This window comes from Marmota flaviventris, chromosome X (assembly GCF_047511675.1).
Source record: "Marmota flaviventris isolate mMarFla1 chromosome X, mMarFla1.hap1, whole genome shotgun sequence".
NCBI classification, from domain to species: domain Eukaryota; kingdom Metazoa; phylum Chordata; class Mammalia; order Rodentia; family Sciuridae; genus Marmota; species Marmota flaviventris.
In genome coordinates this window covers 30959107-30973212 of record NC_092518.1, presented here as the reverse complement: position 1 = coordinate 30973212, position 14106 = coordinate 30959107, and the positions used below count along the sequence as shown (strand labels likewise).

Sequence of the window (14106 nt, the reverse complement as noted above, 5' to 3'; positions counted from 1 at the left end):
GGAAGCTGACCCTTAAGGCTGCAGAGCTGTCCTACTCTCGGTTTAAAAACTACTCTCTGTATTGTGTGTTTTTTTGCCCCTTTCTTAGCTTAATGTTGCAGCCAGCTCTTTTAAACCCAGTTCACCTGGTTTGTGCGGGTCATTGTCGAGAGAGGGAAGAATGACGAAAAGTTATCAATGAATACTAAGTTACAGTTAAAGTAAGAAGTTCTTTTTAAAAAAATTTTTTTATTCATAATGGACTCAATATCTTTATTTATTTTTATGTGGTGCTGAGGATCCAACCCAGTGCCTCACATGTGCAAGGCAAGCACTCTGCCACTGAGCCACAACCCCAAGAAGTTCTGATGTGCTATTGGACAGGAGGATGGCTATAGGTGACAGCAATGCATTGACATTTCAAAAAGAAGAAAGGATTCTGGAAATTTTTACCATAAAGAAATGATAAATGTTTGAGAAGATGGATATGTTTAATCTGATTTAAACATTATACATGTATCAAAATAGGCCTTCAATTTTTATGTTTTTATGATTTCAAATAAATTTAACTTAAAGTTAAAAAAGTAATAAACAGAATAATCATTGAAAACTCAAGAGTGAAATAAAGTCATGCCAAGAATAACACATGTTCATCAGTAACAGAATGACACTAAACACTAATGAGTACCCTACCTTTAGACAAAAGGAAAAAATATATATATTCTGAATTAAAGCAAAGAAATGTAGCAAAAAATATACAGTAATGAAAAGGGTAGCTATGTTGCAAATCTAAATATATAAGCAAATATAAACATAACTAAAAGGATAAATAGGAATTTCACAATGGTTATTGAGAGAGTTTAGTATATCTCTCTCAATATCAATTCCAGGTAGATTATCTGTCAACTGGTATAAAACAAAAAAATAACAATTATAAGTAATTTTATATGTAAATTAATAACAATTACAATAACAGTGAGATACAATAGTAACAATTACAGAAGATCACATAAGAGAATATTTCCATGATTTGGGGGTTAGGGAAAATTTCCTTGCAAAGAATACAGGAAAAAGAAATCCCATTAATCATACAAGAAAAGATGAGCATATTAACCTACCATAAATTAGAGATTTCTGTTCACTGAATGGAACCATTAAGCAAGTGGAAAGCCAAGTGAGAAGGTGGGAGAAGATATCTTCAACACATGCAGCCAACACAACTTGTGTGCTGAATATATAAAGAACTCCTTCAAATCAGAAGGCTATGTTGAAACCTACATGTCAATGATTTCTCCTAGATCTGAGAGAGGATGTTCACTAATGACAGGAAGGAAGTATTAAAAGTGATTTGCTTATGTGGGACCTTTGTTGAATTGAATATAATCACTTAAGTCAATCAAAGTAACTTATCCCAAGTAAGTCATAAAAATAATTTGGGCTGGGGATATAGCTTAGTGGGTAGAGTGCTTGCTTTGTATGCACAAGGCCCTGGGTTTGATCCCTAGTGCCACACACAAAAATAAATAAATAAAAGAACTTAAATGCTCCATTTCTTTAGAATGGCTTTCCTCAATTCATTGTTGAAACATAGTATAAATTGCTCTATTCAGGGTTACCTTTATGAAACAACAGAAAAAAAATAGTTAAGTAATTCAGTCACTGAATATAAAAGTCTTCAACAGAGCAGTAGTTCTTATTGAGAGAAGCAGAAAAGGGAGAAATGGAGTCACTCTGGTACCACACCACCCACATTTCCTCCCAAGATAATTTTTTTTTGTAACAGAGATTGAACTCAGGGGTGCTTAACTACTGACCACATCCCCAGCACTGTTTTTTTTTTTTAGACAGGTTCTCACTAAGTTGCTCAGGGCCTCACTAAGTTGCTCAGGGCCTCGCTAAGTTCCTGAAGCTGGCTTTGAACTTGTAGGCCTCCCGCCTCAGCCTCCCAAGCTGCTGAGATTACAGGAGTGTGCCATGGTACCCAGCCACAGTTATTCTTTTAAATATTGTTCTCTGCTGAGCATGGTGGTCCACACCTGTGATTCCGGCTACTCGGGAGGCTGAGGCATCACAAGTTTGAGGCCACCCTGGGAAACCTAGTGAGACCCTGTCTTAGAATAAAAAATGAAAAGGTCTTGGGGTATAGCTCAGTAGTAGAACACCCCAGCATTCAACCCCCAGTACCATAAAGAAAAGAACTTTATTTTATATTTTTGGTACTGGGGATTGAACTCAGGGCATTGCCCATGCTAGGCAAGTGCCCTACCCCCTGAGCTAAATCTCCCAGCTGCAAAAGGAACTTTAAATACTCTTTTCTGTCTTTGAATCTACCTCTATCTCAACTCTTCTGTTTCTCCATCTCTCTGTCTCTCTCTGTCTCTCTTTCTCTCTCTCTCTCTCTCTCTCTCTCTCACACACACACACACACACACACCCCAGAGTCCTGCCAAGGCACTGCTGAACGTAACTGGGCTATACTTGAACCCTATCTAACTCTCTATCCCTAAATTTATAACACACTATTTTTCTTTCTCGCTTTCCCCACTCCAATCTATCAAATTTTCTCTTTCTACAAAAAAAAAAAAAGGGCAAAAAACTCACGCGACTTTGGCGCAGACAGTGCACTTCCAGCTGCCATTGAGGCCCACAACCCGACATTCACTGCACACCCTCAGTGAGCAGGCCTGGCACGGGTCTCCCCGGTCAAAGATGAGGCCCAGGTTTCTCTGACAGTGAACACAGACTCTGCTGGTCTCTTGTTGAGTCTTCCCACTTCTACGTTTTGCCTCCAGGAGCTCATTTTTCAGCTTCCTGAAAGAGAAAAAAAAAATCACTTAAAAAAGTACACACAGAGCCAGGTGTGGTGGCACATACCTATCATTCCAGTGACTCAGGAGGCTGAAGCAGGAGGATCACAAGTTCGAGGCTAGCCTTAGCAACATAATGAGACACTGTCTCAAAATAAAGAAATAAAAAGGGCTGGGGATGTAGTTCTGAAGTAAAGCACCTCTGGGTTCAATCCGAAGTACAAGAACACACATACATATAGGAGCAGACCTATTTTTAAGAGATGTTTTCGTTTGGAAGAATATTCAAATCAAGGAGTCAAAACCAAATACTTGCAGAGAATACAATTTCTCCCTCCAGAATCAATGATCCATTGATATGTAGTTGAAAATTACATTCATGCTTTATTTTTTTATTTTTTAGTTATAGATGGATACAATATCTTTATTTCCTTTGTTTAATTTTTTTATCTTTATTTTGCTGCTTTATTTTTATGTGGTGCTGAGGATCAAACCCAGGGCCTCACACATGTGGGCAAGTGCTCTGCCACTGAGCCAAAACACCAGCCCCTCATGCTTTATTTTTGACATCTTGCACTAGCACTATTTTTCTATGAAGATTTATTCACATTCTACTCCGACTTATCCTGGACATCTTTGATGCCACAACACTGGAGCATTGCTGGGATGCAAAGACACACATGGTTGCAGGGGCTTTGTCTGCCTGGATGTACTACATGAGACAACAGTGCAAAACCAATCAATAGCACTGGTACTTTCCTTCCGTGATCCCAAGAATTTTGTGCCTACAAAATACTGTCTAGCATTTCAGATATTGACACTTCTGCTTAGCATTTGATAGTATCCAACAATTTCCATTAACCTATGGGCGTTGTTGTCAGTCATGTCTATGAATCCAGGTTCCTCCTGTACTAGCCGTCCAACCTTAGGCAATGATTTAGTCACTCAATTTCAATCTCTCATTTTTTAAAATGGGAGTAATTGTATTCTTTCATAGTTGTTTTTAAGATTAAATGAGTTTCCAGATGTGGTGGCACACATCTGTAATCCCAGCGGCTCAGGAGTTTGACACAGGGAGCGTGGATCGCAAGCTCAAGACCAGCCTCAGCAACTTGGCAAGGCCCTAAGCAACTTATGGAGACTCTGTCTCAAAATAAAAAAAAATAAAGCCGGGCATGGTGGTGCACACCTGTAATCTTAGTGGCTCAGGAAGCTGAGAAAAGAGGATCACAAGTTCAAAGCCAGCCTCAGCAATAACATGCTACTCTGCAACTCAGTGAGACCCTGTCTCTAAATAAAATACAAAATAGGGCTGGGGATGGGGCTCAGTGGTTGAGTGCCCCTCAGTTCAATCCCCAGCACCAAATAAATAAATAAATAAATAGGCTGGGGATGTGGCTCAGTGGTTGAGTGACTCTGAGTTTAATCCCTGGTACCAAAAAAAAATATTAAATGAACTAATATAAATAAAGTTCCCAGCATGGTATCTGGCACATAGGTACATGGGCAGTCCTTTCTCCAGGGAATTTGGTAGGAATGCTGCACTTCAGACCTACTGGATCAGAAAGTACATTTTTTCAAAATCAGTAGTTTCATAAAATATTCAGGTGATTAGAGTTTGAGAGGCACAGCTTTGAAACATTTATTTTCAAATTTGGCTATATGTTGAAATCATTTGGGAAGATTTTTTTCAGTGATTCCTAGGTCTCACTCCCACACATTCTGTGTGTCATTGGATTTGGATGTGGCCTATGCAATGGTATTTTAAACACTTTCCTTATTTACTCAAATATACTGCCAAATTTGGAAAACACTGCTATAGAAGACAGGCTCATTCTCACTTAAATGCTTCATAGACATGTGGTTCCTTCATGCTGTTGATCTCTATTCTTCTATGTTCCAGGAAAAAATAATCCAAAATCATTCACATCTTTCGTACCATCTCCTTTTTACATTTGTGAAACTAAACTTTGTCATGCCCACCCTCAGGGAGCAGGAAGAACAGAACACTGCAGTGTCCAAAATCTATAACAATCCATGCAACAGTGATAAAGAAACAAACTACTCAAAACAAGCAGAACAAAGCCAGCAATCCCAGGGAGGAGCCCAAGTGGGTTGATGGACCAAAGAGTAATAAACTAAGAAAATGAGAGCTTCCAATCACTCCTGCAAGGTAGGCGGGCCTGCGACCCACCGGCAGAAGAGGAGCAGCGGCCTGCTGAGAGGCAGAGCCGCCCCCTCCCCCTGCACCGGCAAGGTAGAGGGAACTGTGACCACGCACAGAGCAGGCCCAGCGGCCTGCTGAGGGGCAGAGCCGCCCCCCACCCCCCGCGCCTGCCAGGTAGGGGAAGGGTGACCACCGACAGAAAAGGCCCAGTGGCCCGTGGCGGGACAGAGCTTCCAATCACTCCTGCAAGGTAGGCGGGCCTGCGACCCACCGGCAGAAGAGGAGCAGCCGCCTGCTGAGAGGCTGAGCCGCCCCCTCCCCCCCGCGCCTGCAAGGTAGACGGAACTGTGACCACCATCAGAACAGGCCAGACCTGCAACCGAGAGACAGAACAGGCCCAGTGGCCTGAGGAAGGGTAGAGCCGCCCCCCCCCCCCCCCGCGCCTGCAAGGTAGGCGGACCTGCTACCGACCGGCAGAGCAGGCCCAGCGGCCTGCCGGCGTGATAGGCACATTGCCCCAATTGGAGGAGGGGCAGAGCCGCCGCCCGCGCCTACGAGGGAGACTTTGCAACTATACAAGACCAATATAAATATATAGGGGGAAAATTCAATAGCACAACAGTTTCACCAAGTAGAAAGGAACGTGAACAGTATGAAGAGACAAGGAAAGAAAGGACCACAAGCATTGCAGGTCAACTCAACGTTAGAAGAGGTAATAGCTGCAGCAGATGGAATGTCAGATAAAGAATTCAGGATATACATGCTTCAGATGATCTGGAGTCTCAAGGAAGACATCAGACAGCAAAATCAGACAATGAAAGATCACTTCAACAATGAATTACATAAACAAATCCAAGAAGCAAAAGATCAACTATACAGGGAAATAGAGGTTATAAAAAACAAACAAACAGAAATCCTAGAAATGCAGGAAGCAATAAACCAACTTAAAAACTCAATTGAGAATACTACCAGCAGAGTAGAACACTTAGAAGATAGAACATCAGACAATGAAGATAAAGTATTTCAACTTGAAAAGAACATAGACAGCTCAGCAAGACTGTTAAGAAACCATGAGCAGAACATCCAAGAAATATGGGATAACATCAAGAGACCAAATTTAAGAGTCATTGGGATACAGGAAGGGACAGAGTTTCAAACCAAAGGAATGAGCAATCTATTCAATGAAATAATACGAGAAAACTTCCCAGACGTGAAGAATGAGACAGAACCCCAAATCCTAGAAGCCTACAGGACGCCGAATGTGCAAAATCATAAGAGACCCACACCTAGACACATTATAATGAAGATGCCCAACATACAAAATAAGGAGAGAATTTTAAAAGCTACAAGAGAAAGGAAGCAGATCACATTTAGGGGTAAGCCAATCAGGATAACAGCTGATCTTTCAACACAGACTCTGAAAGCTAGAAGATCCTGGAATAACATATTTCAAACACTGAAAGAAAATGGGTTCCAACCAAGAATTGTGTTTCCAGCGAAATTAAGCTTCAGGATGGAAGATGAAATTAAAACCTTCCACAATAAACAAAAGTTAAAAGAATTTGCAGCTAGAAAACCATGTCTTCAAAACATCCTTGGCAAAACATTACAGGAAGAGGAAATGGAAAATAACAATGAAAACCAACAGTGGGAGGTAGGACACTAAAGGGGGGAAAATAATCAAAGAGGAAAACAAACCATGTTTAGTAACATAAATAAACATATATGGCTGGAAGAACAACCCATATCTCAATAATAACCCTAAATGTTAATGGCTTAAACTCACCAATCAAGAGACACAGGCTAGTAGAATGGATCACAAAACAAGACCCAACAATATGCTGCCTACAGGAGACGCATTTGATAGGAAAAGACATACATAGGCTGAAGGTGAAAGGTTGGGAAAAATCATATCACTCATATGGACTTTGGAAACAAGCAGGAGTATCCATACTCATATCAAATAAAATAGATTTCAAGCCAAAGTTAATCAAAAGGGATAAAGAGGGACACTACATACTGCTCAAGGGAACCATACACCAACAAGACATAACAATCATAAATATATATGCCCCAAACAATGGTGCAGCTATGTTCATCAAACAAACTCTTCTCAAGTTCAAGAGTCTAATAGACCACCATACCATAATCATGGGAGACTTCAACACACCTCTATCACCACTGGACAGATCTTCCAAACAAAAGTTGAATAAGGAAACTATAGAACTCAATAACACAATTAATAACCTAGACTTAATTGACATATATAGAATATACCAGCCAACATCAAGCAGTTACACTTTTTTCTCAGCAGCACATAGATCCTTCTCAAAAATAGATCATATATTATGTCACAGGGAAACTCTTAGACAATATAAAGGAGTAGAGATAATACCATGCATCCTATCTGATCATAATGGAATGGAACTGAAAATCAATGATAAAAGAAGGAAGGAAAAAGAATATATCACTTGGAGAATGAACAATAGGTTACTGAATGATCAATGGGTTATAGAAGACATCAAGGAGGAAATTAAAAAATTCTTAGAGATTAATGAAAACACAGACACAACATATCGGAATCTATGGGACACATTGAAAGCAGTTCTAAGAGGAAAATTCATTGCTTGGAGTTCATTCCTTAAAAAAAGAAAAAACCAACAAATAAATGATCTCATACTTCATCTCAAAATCCTAGAAAAAGAAGAGCAAAACAACAGCAAAAGAAGTAGAAGGCAAGAAATAATTAAAATCAGAGCTGAAATTAATGAAATCGAAACAAAAGAAACAATTGAAAAAATTGACAAAACTAAAAGTTGGTTCTTTGAAAAAATAAACAAAATCGACAGACCCTTAGCCATGCTAGCGAAGAGAAGAAGAGAGAGAACTCAAATTACTAACATACGGGATGAAAGAGGCAATATCACAACAGACACTTCAGAAATACAGAAGATAATCAAAAATTATTTTGAATCCTTATACTCCAATAAATTAGAAGATAGTGAAGGCATAGATAAATTTCTTAAGTCATATGATCTGCCCAGATTGAGTCAGGAGGATATAGACAACCTAAACAGACGAATATCAAGTGAGGAAATAGAAGAAACCATCAAAAGACTACCAACTAAGAAAAGCCCAGGACCGGATGGGTATACAGCAGAGTTTTACAAAACCTTTAAAGAGGAACTAATACCAATACTTTTCAAGCTACTTCGGGAAATAGAAAAAGAGGGAGAACTTCCAAATTCATTCTACGAGGCCAACATCACCCTGATACCTAAACCAGACAAAGACACTTCAAAGAAAGAAAACTACAGACCAATATCTCTAATGAACCTAGATGCAAAAATCCTCAATAAAATTCTGGCCACTCGGATACAAAAACATATCAAAAAAATTGTGCACCATGATCAAGTAGGATTCATCCCTGGGATGCAAGGCTGGTTCAATATACGGAAATCAATAAATGTTATTCACCACATCAATAGACTTAAAAATAAGAACCATATGATCATCTCGATAGATGCGGAAAAAGCATTCGACAAAGTACAGCATCCCTTTATGTTCAAAACTCTAGAAAAACTAGGGATAACAGGAACATACCTCAATATTGTAAAAGCAATCTATGCTAAGCCTCAGGCTAGCATCATTCTGAATGGAGAAAAATTGAAGGCATTCCCTCTAAAATCTGGAACAAGACAGGGATGCCCTCTCTCACCACTTCTGTTCAACATAGTTCTCGAAACACTGGCCAGAGCAATTAGACAGACGAAAGAAATTAAAGGCATCAAAATAGGAAAAGAAGAACTTAAATTATCACTATTTGCAGATGACATGATTCTATACCTAGCAGACCCAAAAGGGTCTACAAAGAAACTATTAGAGCTAATAAATGAATTCAGCAAAGTGGCAGGATATAAAATCAACACGCATAAATCAAAGGCATTCCTGTATATCAGCGACAAATCCTCTGAAATGGAAATGAGGACAACCACTCCATTCACAATATCCTCAAAAAAAATAAAATACTTGGGAATCAACCTAACAAAAGAGGTGAAAGACTTATACAATGAAAACTACAGAACCCTAAAGAGAGAAATAGAAGAAGATCTTAGAAGATGGAAAAATATACCCTGTTCATGGATAGGCAGAACTAACATCATCAAAATGGCGATATTACCAAAACTTCTCTATAGGTTTAATGCAATGCCAATCAAAATCCCAACGGCATTTCTTGTAGAAATAGAGAAAGCAATCATGAAATTCATATGGAAAAATAAAAGACCCAGAATAGCAAAAACAATGCTAAGCAGGAAGTGTGAATCAGGCGGTATAGCGATACCAGACTTCAAACTATACTACAGAGCAATAGTAACAAAAACAGCATGGTACTGGTACCAAAACAGGCGGGTGGACCAATGGTACAGAATAGAGGACACAGAAACCAATCCACAAAACTACAACTACCTTATATTTGATAAAGGGGCTAAAAGCATGCAATGGAGGAAGGATAGCATCTTCAACAAATGGTGCTGGGAAAACTGGAAATCCATATGCAACAAAATGAAACTGAATCCCTTTCTCTCGCCATGCACAAAAGTTAATTCAAAATGGATCAAGGAGCTTGATATCAAATCAGAGACACGCCGTCTGATAGAAGAAAAAGTTGGCTACGATCTACATACTGTGGGGTCGGGCTCCAAATTCCTCAATAGGACACCCATAGCACAAAAGTTAATAACTAGAATCAACAAATGGGACTTACTCAAACTAAAAAGTTTTTTCTCAGCAAAAGATACAATAAGAGAGGTAAATAGAGAGCCTACATCCTGGGAACAAATCTTTACTCCTCACACTTCAGATAGAGCCCTAATATCCAGAGTATACAAAGAACTCAAAAAATTAGACAATAAGAGAACAAACAACCCAATCAACAAATGGGCCAAGGACCTGAACAGACACTTCTCAGAGGAGGACATACAATCAATCAACAAGTACATGAAAAAATGCTCACCATCTCTAGCAGTCAGAGAAATGCAAATCAAAACCACCCTAAGATACCATCTCACTCCAGTTAGATTGGCAGCCATTATGAAGTCAAACAACAACAAGTGCTGGCGAGGATGTGGGGAAAAGGGTACACTTGTACATTGCTGGTGGGACTGCAAATTGGTGCAGCCAATTTGGAAAGCAGTATGGAGATTTCTTGGAAAGCTGGGAATGGAGCCACCATTTGACCCAGCTATTCCCCTTCTCGGTCTATTCCCTAAAGACCTAAAAAGAGCATGCTACAGGGACACTGCTACATCGATGTTCATAGCAGCACAATTCACAATAGCTAGACTGTGGAACCAACCTAGATGCCCTTCAATGGATGAATGGATAAAAAAAAATGTGGCATTTATACACAATGGAGTATTACTCTGCATTAAAAAATGACAAAATCATAGAATTTACAGGGAAATGGATGGCATTAGAGCAGATTATGCTAAGTGAAGCTAGCCAATCCCTAAAAAACAAATGCCAAATGTCTTCTTTGATATAAGGAGAGTAACTAAGAACAGAGTAGGGTCGAAGAGCATGAGAAGAAGATTAACATTAAACAGGGATGAGAGGTGGGAGGGAAAGGGAGAGAGAAGGGAAAATGCATGGAAATGGAAGGAGACCCTCAGAGTTATACAAAAGTACATACAAGAGGAAGTGAGGGGAAGGGGAAAAATAATACAAGGGGGACAAACGAATGTCAGTAGAGGGGGCAGAGAGAGAAGAGGGGAGGGGAGGGGAGGGGAGGGGGGATAGTAGAGGATAGGAAAGGCAACAGAATACAACAGACACTAGTATGGCAATATGTAAATCAATGGATGTGTAACTGATGTGATTCTGCAATCTGTATATGGGGTAAACATGGGAGCTCATAACCCACTTGAATCAAATTGTGAAATATGATATATCAAGAACTATGTAATGTTTTGAACAGCCAACAATAAAAAATTTAAAAAAAATAAACTAAGAAAATGGGGACTTGTGGGATATTCTTGAGGCAAATTCTTTCCTAGAAAAGAGTCTATGGTCAGGTTCCTGAAGTTTAACCACACAGCACCTCCTTAAACTGGAGGAGCTGAGACCACCTGGAGAAATTATGGCCACAAATTAGTCAAACATTTGTATTGCATCTTTCTTTGTGCTCCACTTGACAGGACTTTATTTAGCAATTGGCTTTTACAGTTCACAGTTACAAGTGTTGAAAAGGACTTTGGGCCAAGTATAAGTCAGGTCACAAGGAAGCAAAGATGAAAGGCCTAAACATCTTGGTTGGGCAAATGCTAATATTATTGGTGCTTATGGGCCCATATATTCTGGCAACTATCTCTGAGACATGTGGAGAAAACTGAGAAGAATTGCAGAGGTTGATGAAAACTATTAAAGAGCTTACTGAGTTTTCCAGCTTGTCTTTGAAATTGAACTAATTCAATCAGATCTAGGAGAATCCATGTTATGTGGGCACAGCCATTTTCAGACACACAGGAAGCAGAGGAAGGGCAATGGTAGGGTGTCTTGGTCTGCTTTGTGTCGTATAATATAATTCCACACTCTGGGTAATTGGTAAAAAGCAGACATTTGTTTCTTACTATTCTGAAATCCAAGATCAAGGGGCTGGCAATCTGGCAAGGCCTTTGTTGCTGTGTCCAACGTGGCGAAAGGTGGAAGGGCAGGAAAGCCAAGAGCAGAAGAGGGCACCAACATCACTATGATAACAAACTCACTCCTGTTTAATGTCTTCTCCGCAGTACTAAGGATAAAGGAAAGCATAGGGAACTAGGAGAGGAATAAGATGGGCTATGTCTCTGCCTTCTGTTTAATGAGCATTTACAAAGCAAGGTGAACCTCCTTGGGTTCCTGCATGGCTGGCCTAGCCTCAGGAAGGTAACTGAGGAAGGTGAGTTTTTGGCCTGCAGGCACAGTATCTACTCATCTTTCTCATAAGCTATCCACATAATCTAGAAATGCTTCTGGTTCCAAGTAACACCCTTAAAAATGGGCCTGGCATAAAAACATGGTACTGGCATAAAAATAGACTTATAGACCAGTAAGACAGAAGACACAGAAACACACCCAAAGAGCTATGATCATCTCATTCTTGACAATAGTGCCAAGAAACATACATCGAAGAAAAGACAGTCTCTTTAACAAGTGGTGCTGGGAAAACTGGACACTCGTATGTACAAGAACGGATTTGGGGAGGGGGGTTGTGGCTCAGCGGTAGAGCGCCCGCCTAGCATATGGGAGGCCCTGGGTTCAATCCTCAGCACCACATAAAAATAAAAATTTAAAAATTAAGATAAAGGTATTAAAAAATAAAAGAATGAATTTGGATCTCTATCTCTTCCCCTGCACAAAAATCAACTGGTGAAGGGGTTCCTGCACCCACTGTCTGACAGGGTCACAGCGTGGGGGATGCTTCGGCAGGACCACACCATCTGGAAATCGGAACCATGGGGAACGTTAAGTGTTTTGTTTATGATACTCAAGATATGGATAACAGGGCATACGTCAATCAATAATAAAAGTACATATTGCCTGAGATTGCAGGAAAATTCCCAGAATGAGACTGAGGATACAATTGAGACATGCCACAAGGTGTGTTTCAATATCTCTCAGAACACAAACAACAGTGTTATTCCTCAAGAAATTCATGGAAAAAAGATTGCAAACCGAGGTTCCTGAGGAAAGCTTAACAATTTACATTAAGCCCCCTGTTCTAAAGCCACAACCTGTGCAACATACATTCCCCCCACCAACAGACCCTCCTTTGCCTTACACAGGAAATCATGATGAGAATGGAAAACACATGGTTAATATTAATGACAAATGGGCTGAGGTGCAGAGCCTGTCCTTTAGTTAAAGATTACAAAGACATAAGAATTGGTGTGCTTTGACCAAGGATCGAGGAAACTCTTTAAGAAAGCATTTAAATAGGTCATATGAAAAAAGGAAATTACCTTGGAAATAAAAATAAAATAATGTAAAATTAATATAGATATATTTTAGAGGCACTTCAGAGTAGTAGGCTTTTAAGTAATAGACTTTAACTATTTTAAATGTGTTTTGCTGGGATTTTAGTTTAGAAGTAAGAAAGCTTATGAATAATCATAAGTATGCTTTAAAGTTAAAGGTTAATGAAATAACTATAGGTATGCTTTAAAGTTAAAAGTGAATAATAGGTCAGGAGACATGTAGTCTAGTTGCATAGTCTAACACCTACTGATTGAGGTAAAAACTTAAAAGCTTAATCAAGATTGGCTAAGGATGCTGGAATATATTTTGAACAATGTACTCAATATCTAAGGTAATCAATGTATATCATAAAAGATTGTAACTCTTGAAAATTATGTAAATTAAAGATGTTTCAGGCTTTGAAACTATTCATTAACTACCTGAAAAAACACCTGTCAAAAAGGTATTTAAAAAAAAGGCCGCTCTAAGGACAGCAGATTTTTTTCTGGAGGCTGCTCATAACTTGCAACCTGTTGTCCCATCTCTTCTTCTTTCATCAATGCCACTCCTCCTTTAGGACCCCTGGATCTCCCGCCAGGGCTGGACCCAGGCAGTCAACTGAAAGTGGATCAAAGACTTAGAAATTAGACCAGAAATTCTGCAACTGCTAGAAGAAAACATGGCATAAACACCCCAACATGTAGGTGCATGCAGAGACTTTCTCAATAGGACTACTAAAGCTCAGGAAATAACATCAAAAATTAGGAAATGGGATGGCATCAAATTAAAAACCTTCTGCACAGCAAAGGAAACGAGAGTGCAAAGAAAGAGCTTACAGAATGGAAGAAAATCTTTGCTAGGCACTCTTCCAACAGAAGATCAATATCCAGAATATACAAAGAAGGGAGGGGTGTGGGATGAGGGAGGGAGGGAGAGAAAAGAAAACCCACCACAAAAAAAAAAAAAACCCCACAAATAATCTGATCAATAAATGAGCAAATGAACTAAATAGAAGATGTAGAGAAAAAAGAACACTTTTATACTCTTAGTGGGGTGGTAAATCAGTACAACCACTGTGGAAATCAGTATGGAGGTTCCTCAAACACTAGGGATGGAACCCCATAAGACCCAGCTATACCACTCCTCAGTATTTTTCCA

At 39.5% G+C, this 14106-nt stretch overlaps 1 protein-coding gene across 2 annotated transcripts in view; it reads right to left on the bottom strand.

Annotated features, from left to right (window-relative positions):
• Sytl5 (synaptotagmin like 5) overlaps nt 1–14106 on the bottom strand; it is a 112910-nt gene that overhangs the window by 75737 nt on the left and 23067 nt on the right. For both annotated transcript variants that reach the window (XM_027927454.3, XM_027927455.3), the window contains exon 2: nt 2581–2790. In XM_027927454.3, coding sequence (XP_027783255.2) covers nt 2581–2790 — 210 coding nt within the window. The remainder of the gene's footprint in view (nt 1–2580; nt 2791–14106) is intronic.